The sequence below is a fragment of the Manacus candei genome, unplaced genomic scaffold, assembly GCF_025592945.1.
Source record: "Manacus candei isolate 608988 ecotype Guabito, Panama unplaced genomic scaffold, ASM2559294v1 h1tg000014l, whole genome shotgun sequence".
In the NCBI taxonomy this organism is placed as follows: Eukaryota; Metazoa; Chordata; class Aves; order Passeriformes; family Pipridae; genus Manacus; species Manacus candei.
In genome coordinates, this window is record NW_026138062.1 from 21,989,068 (window position 1) to 22,008,119 (window position 19,052).

Here is a 19,052-nt window from a genome sequence, read left to right on the forward strand (position 1 = left end):
CCTTTCTTTTCTCTATATTCATCTTATTCCTGGTTGAAGCACTGGATTTTCAAGAAACCAGGTCAAATGAGTTGTACAAGTGTTTCCTTTTGCCCATTCTGAATTAAAAACAAACAAACTCAAATAAATGGACAGAAAGCTCCCTCACAGTCCTAGAAGCAGCAGCAACTTTTGAAGGGATAAAGGCAATGCAGACTGTATGTTTTGACTACATGAAGGCCCCAATTCCAGTCTTTGCAATTTCTGTGGAAAGGTGTTGTGCAGGCATGGACTAGATATCCAGTACCTTGACCACAGACGTGGTCTCATGTTCATCACTGTTAGTTCCCTTGTCTCAAGCAGTCACATGCTTCGTGGTTTGCCTTAACAGCAGGGGAAAGAGACAGCATTTGATTCATATGCTGCTCTATAACCAGTAAGGTCAGTGCTCTGGGTACATTTCTTCAGCCTTGGCATGACTCACTTTCCATAGCCACCTTCCAATCGGAGGCTCAGAGCAGTAGCCAACATGGAATTCAGTCACACCAGAAGCTCAGGCTAGGGAGCAAGAGGAAGGTCCGAGCAATAGCAGCAGGAGATGGAGGAGCACACATGTTGGGCAAAGACTATGGACTAGCTGGAGACTTAACTCTCAATTTAATACACCAAGGTTAAACAAAGTGCATGGATACTGTTCTGTGGTTGAATAAAGCCAGCCAGAACCAGACTGCTGAATGAAAGAAAAATAAAGTCCAGGCAGGAAGAGAAAAGCTCAGATTTATCTTCCACATGAATATCCTCTTCTTTCCCTTTACGAAAATGTTTATTTTCTTTGTTCCCAAACTTGCTACTTGTCTTTTTTTGGCGGTGCAATATTTGAAGAGTAAGTTAATTATTTACTTGCCTCAATTAACATATATTTTCTATGTGATTAACCATGAGGCATTACCCAAACAAAAAAATCTTTGGAACAGACACGGTAATGAAACAAAACAACGCTCCTTTGGGAAGCAATCTCCAAATACTACAGAAACCTCCTCTAAACAAGCATTGCAAAAAATAATCACGGACAGTTGCTCATGCTTACTGTTTTTAAAATAACTTCAGCAAAAATTTCCTAGTTCTTGACATGAAACCCAGCTGAGATTAGTAGATTCACAACTTACACATCAAAAGGCATTACGACAGCTATCTGCAACATCAGTACTTCTAAACCTTAGAACTGGTACCTGTGCGTACCATCATGTCTGCTCAGCATTACTGTTTTGGGGTGCTTGACAATATGCTGTTTGGTACATTTCAACAGATACCAAACATCTGAGGATTTTGAAGAAGCCTATGAAACTTCATTTCACACATTTTCATTAGCAGTGTATTCTTTCATTTGTCCATCTAAAGCTGGGTTCTAAACCAATTCCCCAAATACTGTACAAGGTGCCAAAGTCCAACCTCCGTCTACACAGAAATATCAAGGCAACCTTCTTAACGTAGCTTCCAGGCAAGATGAGGCTGAGGTAGACCAGTTATTATATCCTACATGTGTTGAGATTAGAGTCCATGTGACACTTTACTGCATGTAAGAAGAATGATGGGTTTACCTTTCAATCCAAAGACAGGAGAACAGCAGTCTCACTTCCTGCCAGACACCAATTTATTTCTTTAAGAAGTATGCCATCTACTGATACATTATTACTATACCATTCTTCAAAGGACTTTACACAACCACTGACCAAGACCAGTCTTAGCTGTGCTAGTTGAAAAGAAAAATAATATTTCATGAACTTACAAGAAACGACAGCACTCTCTAAGCCAGTGAAATGTGTTTTATTTTAAGCCACTGCTAAAACAAGGACAAATTTAGTGCAACCTGGAGTTCATAATCTGAAAACTGAATATAGTTAAATTACTGAAATGGCAAAACTTGTCAGCATTATACAGTACAAGACCTTCATATTCATTGAGTACAGTTACATAAACACTTATAGTTATATAAACTGCTTTTGGTATACAATTGCATCACTAACTGGGCTGTGAATTACTGTAACACTGCACATATAAGCAGCAGTTCCAGCAAATTATAATAAACTTTAGTATTAAATACTATTCAGACATTAAAACAGAACAAAGGCCCTCTAAAACTACAACTCCAGCTATACAACAGGAATGTACAAAGATGGTGCAAAATAAAGTGACTACAGTGGCTGGGCTCTGTACTTGCCACTTCAGAGCTCAAGTACAGTAAATGCTTGACAGCAGAGGTTCTTGCTGAAAAGCCAGAATTCTTACACTAAAAATCATTCCTGAATCTCGTATTTTCATTTGCTAATCAACTGTCTAAAACTACAGGGGTTTACGCTGGTGACCATGTTCACTATTTATTGTGTTCCCATCTCCAACAATATGTGGCTGTTCATCAAAAAGGTCCCAGACAAAGTTACATTGGAAAATGTAACATTTAAAATCTGATACCATTCTTGAGAGACCTAATTAGTCTCGGAATGTGGATTGCTGGGTTTTTGGGTTTTGGTCGGCTTTTTTCTAAAAAGCTCACACAATCTTTTAAAACCCAAGAACAAAGATACTACAGAAACTGCATTCAAGTACACCGTCTGAGCTACATTTTCACATCCTTATTATGTGACAGCAAATCCTCTTTAATTTTAGCATATGAGTTTGAGTGTTTTTTGATTTTAAGGCTCTATGCATACTTCTTTTTTATTTATGCACCCCATTCTGAATGTTTAAACTTGTTTTAAATATGGACAACTTTTAATTGTTAATTTATAGAGGGACTATTTTCAAAGTGCTCTTTTCCACAGAATCTAACAAAGCATCCCAACACTTCATAAATACATTTGGTGTTCTGAGAAATGGAAGTGTTTGGGTGATTTCTGAAACAATAACATCATTGGATATACTTTCCTCAACTTAAAAATTAAATTACCAGGGCTTCCCGTACAGAAAAAATGTAAGATGAAATAAACTCTACCTTTTTATGTTTGTTTACAAAGCAGAGTTGTCTGCTTTAAATGGACCAGAATGTGGTCTTTCATGTTTTTACAGTTTTCACTTACACTTCTGTACCTGTGGTCAGGAGTTTTAGGTAAACTCAGCAAGCATCATTTAAGACTCTCATTAGCAAAGAACAGCTTTCTCACTAATATGGCAGACAGCATCAGTTAGATATAGTCAGAGTAAGGTTTTCCAAAGATTATTAAAATTATTAAATTATAATAATTTTGCCAGGCTAGTTTAATGCTTTCCTAATTTCATACTCAAGGAGAAAAGTCAAGTCACTCAGAACAAACTTAAAACAATTTGTACAGAAAATGGTTCAGAAAACAATTTGCTTGTTTCCAGTAAAAATGAAGTATTTTACAACATTTTTCTCATGTAAATTTGGAAACTATGCTACTTTCCTCAGAGGCTAATATAACAAGTTGTTCCTAAATATAACACCAATTAATAGTTACATAAATATTTGATCCAGTCTGAAAACAAGATTCCATTTATAAAAATAATTTTTAGTGCAACTATTGTCCGTTAAACTTTCTGAATAGCTGTAAGCTTTGGGAATCACACAATTTTCTGCCTTTCTCCACAGAAGTAACTAGAAAGAAAAAACACCAACTTTATAAAATCCAACATACTGAATAAATCAGTTAAAAAATGGTTGTTCCTGTGGTGTTGTTTAGCTGGTTGTGTTTTGTTGCGTGTTTTTTTTTTTTCCAAGAGTACAGCTTTGTACATTCACAATACCTTCAATATCTTTCTCAATTTGGACGTGTACAGAAACATTTTACTATTACTACTGTATCCTCATATCCTGAAATTCCACTTGGTGAGCAAAACTTACTCCTGAGGCATTGCTTTTAGTATTTTATTTTTTTGGTATTTCAATTTTGTAAGTAAATTTGTACTAGGGAAGATGTTGCAGCCAAAGAATGGTTTCAAATTTTTGTCTAAAACAACACTGAGAGTCAACCTTAAAAAAAAAGAAAGGAGTATGGGGATGGAGGAGGAAAAAAAATCCAGATAACTTTTGTACAATTCTTAAAAAATATTTGCTACTAGGCCCATCCTCCAAACACAGGAATTAAGATAACTTTACCTACCCTACTTTGGGCTCTAAAGAAAAATCATTCCTGACACCTGGCATTACATTACCTGTAACAAAAGACCCTGAAGTAGTTGTTGGTCTTTTTGTCACATGGCATACACAGATTTTTCTATCAGTGAAATGATATGCAAAGTGAGGTAATAAAACTATGAGCGTAACAGAATTTTAATTTAGTGGCAAAAGTTTGCATTTAAAGTTCGTATTGGTGAGATCTCATACACAAACAGATATACATACATACATACCTGTGTATGCACACGTGTGTACACACATATGTGCACATAAAAAACATTCAAAATCTTTAGTTCTGTGAGAGAGGCAGAATTCCAGATGACAAATGAGGACAAAAACAAACCAGATCTCTAAAAACAGGGTAGTGTAATGCCCTCCTGAAACACAAAGACATTACAAGGAGTGTGCTCTTGAGTTTACCAGTGTGACACCTCATAGTAATTCATGGGGTAGGAGAAATCAGAATTGTACATACACCATTCAAATTCAGGAATAGATTTAGAGACCATCTCTCTCTCCTTGTTTGGGATAACAAACTTGTGCATCATATCAACAGTCTATTTTCCTGTGAAAAAGCCTTAAAGAGTTTTTTTGTTCATCCAAAATAAGTAAGGCTCTATGATACTTTTGTAGGTTTCATGTGGCAACCTTGTAATTACCAGCACGTGTCTTTTTCTCTCAAAGGATATATAAAAAAACAAAACCCAAAAAACATTTTCAAACTACGGAGTATGTAAAGGTCCAGATTTCCCTTCAGACAGAAAGGCAAGTCAGCAGCACTGGTGAGAAACCCGATGAGACTGCTAAAAACATTTGATTAAAAGTCCCTTTAAAAAAAATTCAGTGAAGGTAGTTAACAAAAATGAAAAATCCATTTGCAAGAAATTTCCCCTTTACGTTTTAATTAGCTTTCTTTGCTAAATGCTTATGTGCTCACTGAGTAACAAAACTGTCTTTATTACTGAAAATTCATATGTGACTGCTAAGAAACAAAGAATTAAAACTAGTCAAAAAGACAGCCAAAATCCTCATAAATTTCTATCTGCTACTTTTACCACATCTGTGTGAGAGACTAAAGTACAAATTCTTTGACATAGAATTAGTGTCATAGAAGTATCTGCATACAAAAAGCGTCAGTAAAAAATTTAGCATTTTAAATTTGATTGGAAAGCTGCAGGAAATCTTGCTGAAGAATTATGCACGAAATTATGTTTAACTACTCACTCTGCCCTTCTACTAGAATTTATCAGCTCTATGGTGCTCTTGGGCACGTAAGGCCTGGCCAAGATTGGTAATTTTTTCCATTGTCTAGAGCACAGTATTCCAGAACAGATCCTTGCAGAAATCAGTGCTCTTAGTCACACTGTGAATATAGCACATACAGGAGTGGAAAAAGGAGCTATCCTGGCACAGTGGGAATCCTAAATATCATGCCTGAGACTGCCTCCTCTGAACTACTATCATAGACAAGGGATACTTTCATAAATATTTCAATGGTCTGAACACAGCAGTAAATACAAGTTATGCGTGATTGGACAATACCGATTACAGACTGAATAAACATACCATGTGCACAGTATCACAAAGCACAGCACAGCTATTTTGACTTTCACCTCAAAGTCTTTTAATTGCTGACTATTACTTAAACATTCACTAGTTGAATTTTAGTTTACATATCTGTGTTCTTTCTATCTCCTTTCAAAAGAGGAATGAAGGATGTTGCATCTTTGGATTTTTCAGATATTTTCCAGAAGCCAACCAACAAAAGACTTATTTAGAGCTTGCTCTCCATCAGATGCCTTCTCTATCATTTCACAATATTTCAGCACTGCTTGCAAGAGATCTCCAACTTTCCAATCTCTTTCTTGCAGTCTTCTGGAAAGCTGAAGGGGAGACAGAGCAACACAAAACAAAATATTTTGACTGGGACATCCTGATGAACAGTTACAGAAGTTATTCTTGAAACATTAGGTCATAAGAGATCAGTTGTAATGAGTTAATCTTTATCCCCGCATCTATAAAAACAAAAACTTCCGCAAGAACCAGGCACTTCTCTTTAGGGTAGTTTTCACAAAACTTTCTTCTGGAGGGAGCAACATTTTCAAATTATGTGGTGCCACAGGTATGAGGGCTGTGGTTCATCAAGACTGCAGAAAACAGGAAATTCTGAACACAAGATTAAGACACTGCCACCCCTCCCATGCCAATAATGCACATATAAAAAGACAAAACTCAGTCTTAATAGAAGGATGTGGATTTTCCTTTCACAACATATAGTGTGGTTCGGGTGGCACAGACGCTACCCTAAATGAAAACAGTGTCTTCACAGTTGGGAAATTATAACATCTTGGGGAAGAGGAAAGGTGACAATTAAGTTAAACTACCATTCAGGAGCAGAGATCAGTGTAACTGAAAACATTTTTTTTTTTGCCCAGGGTCCAAGCAAAAAAATCTTCCATTGCTTATGTGACAAGTTCAACTATGTATGTAAGAAAGCCTACCCTAAGGGAAGAATGAATTTGCCAGTTTGCCTAGGAGTAAAAAAACCAAACAACTTCTAGTTAAAACAAAAAACAAAACAAAACAAAAAAATCAAAAAATCAAAACACCTAACACCCACACAAACAAACTTTATTCTCTGTAGCTTTCTGGACACCTGTCAATGCTGCATTTAGTAAACACAGTTTAAACGCTCTACTTACTCTTTGGAACTGTAGATTTTTATGGTCTTTTATAGTCCCTACCATGATATTCTATATATTAAGTTTAAAGAAAGTTATAAACAGTGTTTAGAGAATTATCTTTCACAGCTTTGAAATTAAAAAATCGTAAAGTTTCTACTATGAGACCTGTCAGATCGCAATATAAAATTCTATTAAAAATGCAAAGGAAGACAATCTTTCCCTGTTTCTTCATCTAGATGATGTTCCACTTGCAAGAAGGCAGGTGATGGAACTGATGGAAAGAATGTGGGCATAAAGACATGTATAAAACAATTAACTTCTTGAGTAAACAATTGACTTGAACAAGTAAAAAAAGATCCTCTCTAATACTGAGCACAATTTATTCTGAAACCTTGAAACTTTTTTGCAGTGGAAAAAAAAAAGACATCTTCTCTACAAAAAAAGAGCCTGAAATCTGTAGCTGTTTCTGTGAATTTTAAAGGAGAGCACAGGAAATAAGAGTTTTATAGTCTAAAACATGCAATTTTGTAAATTATGTTTGTTGGTTTATAAAATAATGGTCATTTTTCTTTCCTCTGCCAGAGGAAAATTTGGCTAATGTCCAAATATCTACTTCAGCAAATACATTATAAAACTTTTGTCCAAAGAAGATTCCACCATGGTAAAACTAAAGAAATGGCACCTAAATTTTAATTTAGAGTTCAAAATTTAATCTCACTCTTTCTTTAGATGAATAATCTGTTTCTTACTGTTGGACAACTGAAATATTAAAGTTTACTCAAAACAGGAATCTTAAAAGGTAAGGTCTGAATGAAAACTGAATATACATGTTTTTTTTCAATCCAGGCACTTGCATATCCACATTGCCAGGCTTCTCAAAGAAGTCAAGAACCATCTACTCTAATTTGCTGGTTTCTTGTTATCGTTCATAACAAATATATTTTGTTTCATACATAGGTATTTAACTTCTTTCTGCTTTGCTGAGCATAACATGTACCCTTAAGTAAGAGTTCATACCAAGATGCAGCAAGTAATACCTTGCCTGATACATGCCAGGAGTATTTTTGCCTTTTATACAGTCACATCACGCCAGTGGTTCGTTACCCTGCTGTGACCAGCCTTTCCTCCCTTCCAGAACTCACCAACTGCTTATATTGAAAATTACTGTTTTCAGTGTAATCTAAAGCCCGGGTTCATTCCCCACATAACTGAGGTAACTTCCCAAGGTACCCATGAGCTGCCCCAAAGCCCACAGCTGGCCAGGGACCAGCACATCGGGGGCTGGTTTCGTTTCCTGCTGGGCTGCAGCGCCCTCTGCAGGTGCTTGCTCTGCTTTACAAGAGACAGAACTCGGAAAGACTGTTTTTAACTTAAAACCCCTCAGTCTGGGTCAGAGATCATTCCAATTGGGAAATGGGATGGAATAAAAAACAGGTAATCCTTCCCTGTCCCCGGGGAGGAAAACAGGATTTCAATTTCTTTTAACATAACTGAATCTGGAGAGCTAAAAATAGTCTATAAAATTAAGTGAAACAATTAACTACCATAGCATTTTCAGGACTGCATGACTACAGCCTGCTGTACAGCCTGCCTGAAGGTCTTACGCCTTATCTTCAGGTGTCAACTCAGTATCAATTTATGACTGAAGTGTCAAGTAGGAAAATATTATCATTTTTAGAAGTGCATACATAACAGACACTACTGTTTTCCAGAGTGCTCTTCTCAGTATATTCTCTTATTAAGGCAGCTGGAGTGATGCTCAGACACAGAGCCAACTAATAATACATTTCCTGTGTGTCTTTCAGCATTGGTTCAAATCATAGCATCACAACTTTGAAACCTATTAACTCAGAGCTGGCAGAAGAATGAAACACTTGAGGGAAAATTAAAAAAATAGGCACCAACCATCTACTTTGTGGCTTATGTATTATGTTGCAGTGTAAGATACAGGTCTCTCACACACACAAAATAAAATTGACACTTGTGGGTCCTACTACTATCCTGCCTGAATATTTGCATACAACACTGCATACAACAAGCATGAAATAGATAAACAGATCTTCAAAAGATGGCAAAAAAACTCATGAGGTAAGAAAGATCGTAATCCCAACTCAGTCTCATCAAAAAAACTTCAGGGAACGCTGGGCCAGGCATGTCAGAACAGAAAAAGTGAAGAATTTCCTTTTTTGTGTTAAGGCACTTATAAACCATAACAGAGAAGAACATATAAATGTAAGGATTAAAACAAACAATTTCAAATACATAAAAATGGAGAAAAGTATTCTCAAACTGCCTTCTAGTTTATGAAAGCATGAAGTCCACTCTAAGTGTCAGAACTACCGTATAACAAAGCATATTCCTGAAATAGTTCTAAATCAAACATACCAAGCTCCAGAGAAAGGAGTATAGGGGATATATTTCTACAAGCCCAAAAAACATTTCCTAATTTTCTGGGTTATTTCAAATAAAAACTTCCTAATCTCAAATCAAACACACATACCACACAGTTACACAGGCAAAAAACCATCCTCAAATCGTCACTGTCTCTGTGGGCCAGAAAGGGAAAAGCCAGTCTCAGGAAATTTCAGACCAGGTATGATCTTGACTGGCCACTAGATACCTTTCACACTCTTAAGTCTACAGTAACTAAGCACCATAGGTGCACATATCCATCTAAGTTTGGGAGTCTGTTTTGTCATACTGACTTCTACTTCCCAGTCACTCCCCTTTTCTCCTGAAATGATGATGTGAGCTTTGGAAAGCACCAAGCTGAAGACTCAATACTAAATTTCAGAAGTGAGAACAAGCTTTTCCTCCCTTAATATACTGATATGCACGTTAAGTTGGTTTTGCCGAGATCTTAATTATTAAAACCATACTAATGGCATCACATTAATGCTTTTTCATATTACCAGATCATAAAACATAAATCTTTGATAATTTATTGTTCCTATGAACCTCACCATTAGAGACGATGCCTCTATATATATTAAGTTAGCCTTTCAATAGTCAGGTAATATTACAGTAATTCCTCGGTAGAAAATTAAAAATATATGCTGAATGTAATAAATTCCAGATTATCACATGCAGTTTGGTGTGCAGCCACAGAAGAATAACTGTGATGATTTTATGGGAATAAGTTCCTCTTATATGTTTGTGATGGAAATACTCAGGACAATATACATACCAAAATATTGAGCCTTCCCAAAGAGACACAAATTGCTAAAGCCTAAGTTACGCTTTCTTTTGGGTCACATTAAATTTGATCTATAAAACCAAAATTAAGTTACCTAAGACCAAAGCAATCTTATTGAGCCTTCTTTCTTAATAGCTTTGGTTTCAGTTGCTTACAGAATAAAGACATACTTAATATATTAACTCAGAAACTAAATTTTTTTCTAACAATAAAACATGTCTTTGCTAGCAAAAAAAACCCCTAGGCAGAACATATTAAGTGATAAATTAATTTGCATGACCAAGTTCTCACAAAGATTCAATTTATAGACAAGTAAACACTAAGTTAAAAAATGCTTGAAAAAATACAATTTTCACCAAATTTTGTTTTTTCAAATAAAAATGCTGTAATTGTATCCTTTTTTGAGTAAACCACTGGTGAAACAAGCTAACTCAGCTTTGATAATACTGGTTTACGTATGGTATATATACACAGCCTAACCAGGCTGCTCCATTTTGATCTCTCAGGATTTAAATGATTTTCCTCAACAGTGAATAGCAAATGAAGTAGTAGCGGCTGGTGTACCAGCCAACGGAAGTCCAGATAATCCTTTCCCTTTCCCACCACCCATCAAACCTGAATACTCACAAAGACAAATTCCCTTGAGGCAGTGTCACGGAAGTGAAGATCAGAAACCTCCGTTTCAGAAGCTGCCAGCCACTGGAGCACTGCTCTGAGCTGTGGGTCCACTAGATTTCGTTCCAGATCAATATTCGCTATTGATAAAGTCTTTCGGATTTGCTCCAAACCTAACGTTAAAAATAAAATCATCAAATCTGTAGCTTTGTTTCAAAAAATCTCTGTAGTTCACTGTTTATAGACTCTACTATCTTAAAAATCTCAATTTAGTACACACAGATAATATGGAAGAAAAAAACCATGCTGGTCTGAAGTGTTCCAGTACTTTCACATAACGAAGTACTGTTTATCCCATTTACAACTGTGTGCAAACATAGCGAGTATTACAAGATATCTAAACTATAATGTATATTCCAAATGACAAGGAATTTAACACAGCCTTTCACAAACTAAACAGCAATGGCTCTCACATGGTCCATCAGTTACTTACATTTCCAGTTGCTATTTTTTGTCATGCCTAAAAAGTGTATATTTCAGAATTCTTTCCTGTACTGGTCAGACTGCCTCTGAGTTTTTCCAAAATATACTGATGGTTTTACTGAGGCACGTTCAATTTTTCAACACCTTTTTATATCTTAAGTTCCAAAAATTAACACAGTATTAACATAGGAAGAGCAGCTGTGCTAGGAACACTTATGAACCACAGCATCGTTATCCTTTGTTCCCACACTGAGTTGCTGTATCCAGCTACCAGAGAGTGATCCTTTGTCACACTCTCAGAAACAACTAAGCATGTACGTAGTGCTCTCCAAGTTATTCTTGAAGTCTCTACTTTCAGACTACTGAACTTGACTCTCTAGAAGAATGGGATATATTTGCAACAAAAACATACATTCATGTTCAGTTTACTGCCATCTCACTACTCTTCCAATCAAGGTTATGAAAATTGCAGTACATAAGGCTCAATTCCCAAATGGCAAAGTCAAGCACGTTGAAACAGATTCCCTCGGAAACTAAAAGAGAGAGAAAATTAACTAGTGGAACTGTCAAATCGAAGTGTGTTTGTAGAGGATAAAGGAAAGAACCAATCATTAAAAAAAAATAATTATGACACTTAGTGGATGGAAAGCATTGTGGTAATGTATTGCTGGGAAATTTTGGTATGTTTTTTAGTTTTATAAAATAGATGTACATTTGGTAATAACAAGGCTTTGTTTCAAATTCTTTGGTGAACAAGGTACAGTCACCTTAGAAAAAGCCAGACATTTTCAGGTATGACACAAACAGAACTTCCAAATGTACAAGAAAACAAAAGTTTTCTACCTAGCACACTATTTAAATGGTCCTACAACAACAGCAACAGCTTTTTCAAAACAGTAGTGAGATGGTGAAGAGATTAAGCTAGAAAAATTTCACTAGAATATAGAGCAGCCTGTTGCACTACAGAGAGTAGGTGACACCTAAACTGTGTAAATGAAAAAAACCAAGTACTATTCTAATGGAGCAATTTGAATATTTGAGATGCTGAAACTCTTTAAAGCTGAGACCAAAAGAAAGCAATGGAATATTGATAAACTAGATGAAACCTACAGAACCGAAAAGATTTTAATTATAATTATTCTGAGGTAAAACGCTCAATAATTTAATTTTATTTTATTACAACCCTACAGTCACATCCGATTTAATAAAATTAAGATATGTTGTTCATTTATATACAATTTTCCAGGAGCTTTAAAGGAGGGGAAGAAACACAACAAAAAATAAAAACAAACAAACAATCCCACAAAACCCCACACATCTTTCTGCTTACATCAAGACTATTTGAATATGTGCAACATGGCCAAATATCCTCTGTAAGCAAGTAGGAGAGGTTTCTTGAAATGCTTATTTCATCTTCAGAAAATACCCAACACAAAGAAGAGCTCTATTACAACTTGCTCTAATATCAGCTCATTTTAAAACCCCACTCATACACTGTGTATTCATGTATTCATGCAAGCTGTTTTCATGTGAGTTAACAACCTTTGGCAATCAGACTGGAACCAGAGCACAGAGATCTTCAAGCCACAAAGCTGTAACAAGATTCTGGACAAACTCCATTTTATACTTCACTAAGAAGAAAGAGAATATAGCAAAGGCATCGAATTCAAGTTTTTTCATTGTTTCCCATGACTCTCTTCCAAGGTTAATGTGTCCAGTCTGAATAACTTCTTCAGCATCTCGAACACAGCCATGCAGATGATTCCCACGGCTCCTTTATTTTAAAAACTAGTTACACTTCTTTTAAAAAGTTTTTTAAAGAGAAGTTATTCTATGCGTATAAATTTATGCTTTCAACAAGCTGATCAGAGTTCCCTACCTTATGTTATTAAGCTCATGTGAACATCAGAAACTAGCATTTTCCAAAGGCTGTAAATTTCAATGCATTAAGAGGTGTATGTAGGGTATTAATCTACGAATACATTCTGACACTTGGCTGACATCCATTATGATGAATAGGGGTAATAGGGTTGTCACCTTGTTTTGCAGACTACAAAAGCAAAGAATAAAATAACTAACGTAGAGTGCACAGGACAAGAACAGTACTATATGCTGGAACTGACATTACCTTCTACAGCATCCTTGGAATCTTCATCTTTATCTTCTGTTCCATCACTGTATTTAAAAAAAAAAACCAAACAAAAATACAAATACAATCCAATATATGCACAATAAATGTAGTAAATCCTAAGACTGTATGAAGGTTAAAGGACAGGAAGATCATAAAAGAAATAAGGAGTGATCATGAAAAGAAGCTTTGCTTCTCAAACCATTCCATGATGGAAACAGATTTATCATCTACTTCACACTTAAAAAAATGAGAAGAGAGAAACAAGAGAAGGGTGTTAAAAAGGATTGTAACATGAAGATATTTAAAAATAAGAACTAAACATTGATTTTAATAGTTTTGCTTCATATGTGAAAAAGTTGAACCATCTTATGTCACAGTTATGAATAGTTATAGGTTACTTAAAGCTGTAAGTCGTAAGTGTTCTATTAAAAATCAATTACTAAGCAATTTTGAAAGTTTACACAAACTAAATAATAAAAAAAAAGAAATCCTGTAGGAAGCAAGCTCTAGTTTGCATGAAAGAAAAGTATATCTAAAGACCTGTAAAACTGCAGGCAGGAACATGCAGAAAAGGGACCTTTCATTTTGCAAGCAGAACACATTCATCAGTTTAGCACAGCAAAATTTAATCATTCAGGATGGATTAATTAATGAAAAAATCATATTGTGATTAAGCGACAAGAGTGTGAATAATGTATCAGCATAAAAAATGCACTGTATTTTTACTTTCCAAAATGATTATTTCATGCATTAATTATGAAGAACCCAGCTGGTTTATATTTCTCAACTCAACCAACCTGTCTGATGTTGGAAAGGATAAATTCTCCTCATACATATCCCCTTCTAAACCAAGACTGCTCCAGCTACTGCTGTTACCATTACTGCCAGGAGAAGAAGAGAACATGGCTGAACTAGAAAAGAACAATAGCTCAAACTAGAACCTTCATTTTCCTTACAACTGTTTTGTCAAGACATTAAATGCAAGAGCACCTAAACTTCCTAAACAGGTTTGCTGGAACAGAGTAAAAACCTGACTGTCAGTGCTACTCAGAGCAGCAATGTGCACAATACCGCAGAACTAGTAAGTTTCAGTACACAGATGAAAATATTAATTTGTACTCATTAATTTTCCAGATCAATGCTAGCAGGAATTCTGTCCTCAGGTCTAGTCATATTGCTCATCATTTATACAGGCTCAACAATTTCAAAATGATTACTCACAGAAATATGGATTACAACTGCAATATTTGCTTAAGGACTAGCTAAGAGTTAATAAAATTATGCATTGTGAAGACAACTGCACAATAAAACCCACTAATAATCTCCAGCAGCCTGATGAGAAGGAATTCCTAGAGTAAATAATTTGTTTTTTTCAATTCTGAATATTGTTCTGCAAGTGGAACTTTTAAAAATGGGGGAAGGGGTTATAAATCTGTGAAAACAATACTATAAAGATTACTTCACTCCCAGTTCATAAAAATACTCATTTATCCCATGACTACATTCAACCCGATGCAAAGAACTGAAAAAATGGAGCATGTCATCACACTCGTTAATTTTAGTCATTATAAATAGCTGAGTTTGTTAGGCCCATGATTATGTACAAGATTGAGCTACTCATATGATTAAATCTCTGTTCCTTAACTTCATACCTCCCCCAGAGCACGTCTGGAAGCCTTCCAAGAACAGGACTACCAGATATCCAGCATTCTTTGAGAAAGCTGGATTATCTACTATTGATAGTATGAGAAGTATATATGAAGTAACTCCAGAGAACAACTGCTGCAAGAACATGCTTTCTTCACCTAAGTTTTATGTGACTGTTGAAGCTCTTCTCCACTCATACCACTCAATGCAAATAGCAAAATAGTGGAAAGGAACACTTCAAGAGACTAATTTCTTTTTAAGAGTTTGCCGTTAACAGTATCACCTACACTGCTTTCCAGTATGCCTGTTTGGATCCTAATTTCAAAATTTTGTTTAAGGATGACAAATTAAAAGTCTTTAAAATAAAGTCCTGTAACCACAGAACAAGTAATAAACAGAAAAAGGCATTATTATGCTTCTATAATGGTTCATGCAGCTACTCAACATTAGCCAGCAGAAGAGCAAAAAGAAAAGCAAGAGGCTTCTGCTCTGAATTATACCTTAACCTGGATGCTCTGATGCATCCCCTGGAAAAGCAATGTCCATGCCTACACTTAAATGCTTAACAAAAAGCAGAAGATACAAGCACTCCCCTGCATAAGTAACTTTAACAAGTTCTCTAAAGAACATTCATTCAAATGGAACTGCCCATGGGAAGAGGTGAATTAATTCCTTGTTTTGCTTTGCTTGTGCCTGGCTTTTGCTTTACTTATTAAACCATCTTTGTCTCAACCCACGAGTTTTCTCACTTTTACTGTTCCAATTCCGTCCCCCATCCCAACTTGGGAGGAGCAAGTGACTGGCTATGTGGGCACTAGTAGCCAGCTGGGGTTAAACCACAACAATGGTGTTATTACAGAATCTTTTCTTATTACAGGTCTCCCCCTGGTATCTTTTTTACTCAGGGTAATAACCCCAGATCCTGTCATTTCCACCCGCTAAACCTCAGCAGCAGAAATGAACACACAGTCAGTTCTGTAAAATCAGCTGATCAAGTTGTCTATGTTAGTTTCTCCTGCCAACACCTCACTATCTGATTATGCCTCCCCTTCTGTGAGCTAATTTAGGTCATTCCTCTCTAAAGAGCCACAGATTTTATTCCAAGTTATATAAATTACCTTCTTTTCATTTATAACTATTTTGGGGATGATAAACAAATAACATATACAACATAGATATGGTAGGTCCAGCAATTTTTTTATCCTTTTTTTTCTCAGTATCCACTAACCTATATTTTATTCTCTATTTTTAACTGCAAATATGCTGAATATTCTTCCTCATATTTTGAATTTCATCATGTAAGCCTAACTCGTTTTCAATCATTCAACAGATTATGTTTTATTAAAGTAACTCTAAGTTAATGTATTCTTCTACAAAATAATTAAGTTCTATGAATGATAAATTATCCTAGTGGTTGGTTTAAATTATTTAGTTAAGCAAAACATGAAAAATATTGCAGAAAAATAATTAACTGAGCAGTTTCACTTTGGTACCAAATAACCTACTTGTATGTCACATAAGAAAGCACATCTCCCATACTTCCTTTAACCTCAGAGATGCTGGAAGTACTGACTAAAGAAAAAACCTCTCCCCCACTTCCGCTATTCTTCAACAGAAATGCTGGACTTTCTACAGTAATACAAGTATGATATCAATCATAAAAAACTAAGTTTACTCATTCCTCATATATTCCTTATATAGAAGCTCGGGCCACAACTTGCAATATAATTCACCCTGGCAACAGGTAGAAATTGCAGATTTTAGAATTCCCATTTTAATATTTGTTAGCTATCAATCAGCCAGGGAAAGTGTAGTGAGAAGCTACTACCCTGAACAGGTAAGTTCCAACATCACACACCTGCAAGCCCATGGTTAGCAGCATATACATATTCCACCATTATCAGTTAGAGCAGTTTATAAATACCAGTACCAAAAAAGACAAAAACAGCTGTAAAAGCTCCTCATGCAAATTAAGATAGTATTACTTATTTTCAAGAAAAAATGAATTTATATAAAATGCATTCTCTATGATTAAGTTTTAATATTTTAGAGCACAACTTACAAATGGTACTGTTAGATTGTATTTTACACAGGGCAGTTGTTTTTAAAATGCTTCCATCTTTTGCTAATACTTAAATTTTATAGGTACAGTTTTACTTGATGTGACTCCCTGACATCAATGACAATACACACTCCACATATTTTAAAATGTGAAGATTTATGGCCAACAACATTTTGTAAGAAAACAAAACCGTAATATTAGAGCCATATTTAATAAAAAAATCATTGTGTGCTGAAGACAAAATCTCTTCTCCCCCAAGCTCCATAAGAAAACCATTTGATGACAAGTTATTTGATGTCAAGATAACTGTTTCACTACACTAACATGTTTATAGTTACCTGTCACTGAGGTGAAGAAAACTGCTGCTCTCATCAGGATGTTCATCTTCAAAACTTAGATTGGACCAACTCCCAGTGCTATCATCACCAATACTAAGACTCATCTGCTGGCTAACAACAGATTCAACAGAGTGAAATCCTTCTCTTCCAACAGAGCTAAACAAAAGTTTAAGACAAAAACATCACTGCATTTCACGCTGATCTGTGTTAGTTCATTCAAAGCAATTTAACACCATTTCAGAGCTGTTAAATTCCAAAGAAAAAGAAAAAGAGGGGAATCTCTTAATTTGTACCCTATCCTCAACACAAGAAATGGAGTAACCAAATTAATCTGAAACATCAACAGGCTTAGGTCAGGGATTGCTATTTGGAATTCTTTCACTAAAATTCAAAAGGAGTGGCACAAATAATTCTCTCTTGTGGAAGATTATTGCTGTAAAGCGCAGAAGGCATTGTAGCCTTGCAGACTGTGTATCGAGGTACACTTTTCAAGCAGAAGACTTACCATTTCTGAACTTGTTCACCATAGGACAAGTTTGGCTATTTTCCCCGGTCTGCTTTTGGTACAAGCAGCTAGGTGATCTGCTATTGAAGGCAAAATGCTTAAGTATGAGCTGGTGTCTAAAATGTTAGGATTCTAATTTTTAAAAAGGTTTTTCTGTAGAAAAAGATTTGTCTTCCTCCTTCAAGAAAGTGTAGCAATGCATGGCTTGTACAGAATTTTTCCCTCAGGAAATAAGTTTCATTTTTTTTATCCAGAAAACAATCAATCAAGCATAGTCCATAAAAGGTAGTCTCTAGAAGATACTTCAAAAAACTGATTTGAAGAAGTTTGAAGTCCTTACACAAAAAAAATTTACAAAATGAGAACATGCAGTTATGAACTAACTTTCATGGGCAAACTGTGATTATCTATATACATATGAAGCAAATATGCAGCTTGAACTGGAACCCACCAGGGTAGTACAAAGGTCATTTTTTCCCCATTTTTATTTACAGTTATATCAGCACTAGTAACAGTTCTCTACACCACACAAGGCAGTTTCTCAAGAAACATATGAATTACCTAGCACACATTAGATGACAATGTAAAAACATTTATAAATTTTGTCAGAGTAAAACTCTCATATCGCCTCCTTGTCACAAATTTACTAATAAACAATATTTCTTTGAACCCTGTGTTTTGTTGTTGGCATATTCTAACTAGAATTTTTAAATGAAGTGTATATATATACCTTGATACTGTAGGTATAGAAAAACATCACCACATGACTACTTTCCTTTTGTCACACATTGAGTAAGGACTCAACTGTGTTGCGTATGAGCACTTTTATGCTGTTAGTATGTATGTGTTTCATATCAAACCTTGAAAAATTTAGTTCAGTCCCACTGTGGCCTTCACCCACTGAAAACAAAATAATCAATTTTATTGTCCATCATGATGGCCCTCAAAAAAGCACACAGTAGAAATATAAATATGACTTCAAATTTAAAAATACAACATGGTAAGGATAGCTCTTGGACCTGAAGAGGAGATTTCACTCTGATCACTGCACAGTCTGTTTTAAGAAACAGCTGTGGTTTGTCACAAATTCATTGTGGCATGTATTTCCTATTTATAGGCCTATTAAAAGGAAAACAGTATGTTATGCTTTGCTAAATACACATGAATTTCAAAGTCAATTCCTTAATTATTGTATTACTATTCTATAACATAAAGTGTGGTTAATAAGTTGTTTTTTCTTAAAGTAACAGGTTGGGCTTTTTTTTTTCCCCCGATAAAAA

The 19,052-nt window shown here is 35.4% G+C and overlaps 1 protein-coding gene across 8 annotated transcripts in view; it reads right to left on the reverse strand.

Annotated features, from left to right (window-relative positions):
• Positions 1-19,052, reverse strand: part of AKAP11 (A-kinase anchoring protein 11) — a 99,370-nt gene that overhangs the window by 53,769 nt on the left and 26,549 nt on the right. For 3 of the 8 annotated variants that reach the window (XM_051778658.1, XM_051778657.1, XM_051778664.1), the window contains 5 exons: positions 17,268-17,423; positions 14,018-14,131; positions 13,218-13,264; positions 10,619-10,779; positions 1,788-5,994 (listed from right to left, as the gene is read on the reverse strand). In XM_051778658.1, the coding sequence (XP_051634618.1) occupies positions 5,848-5,994; positions 10,619-10,779; positions 13,218-13,264; positions 14,018-14,131; positions 17,268-17,423 (625 nt within the window). In that variant the 3' untranslated portion in view covers positions 1,788-5,847. Of the gene's footprint in view, positions 1-1,787; positions 5,995-10,618; positions 10,780-13,217; positions 13,265-14,017; positions 14,132-17,267; positions 17,424-19,052 lie in introns of those variants that run through there. The other 5 variants (XM_051778662.1, XM_051778660.1, XM_051778659.1 and 2 more) reach the window with 5 other exon arrangements.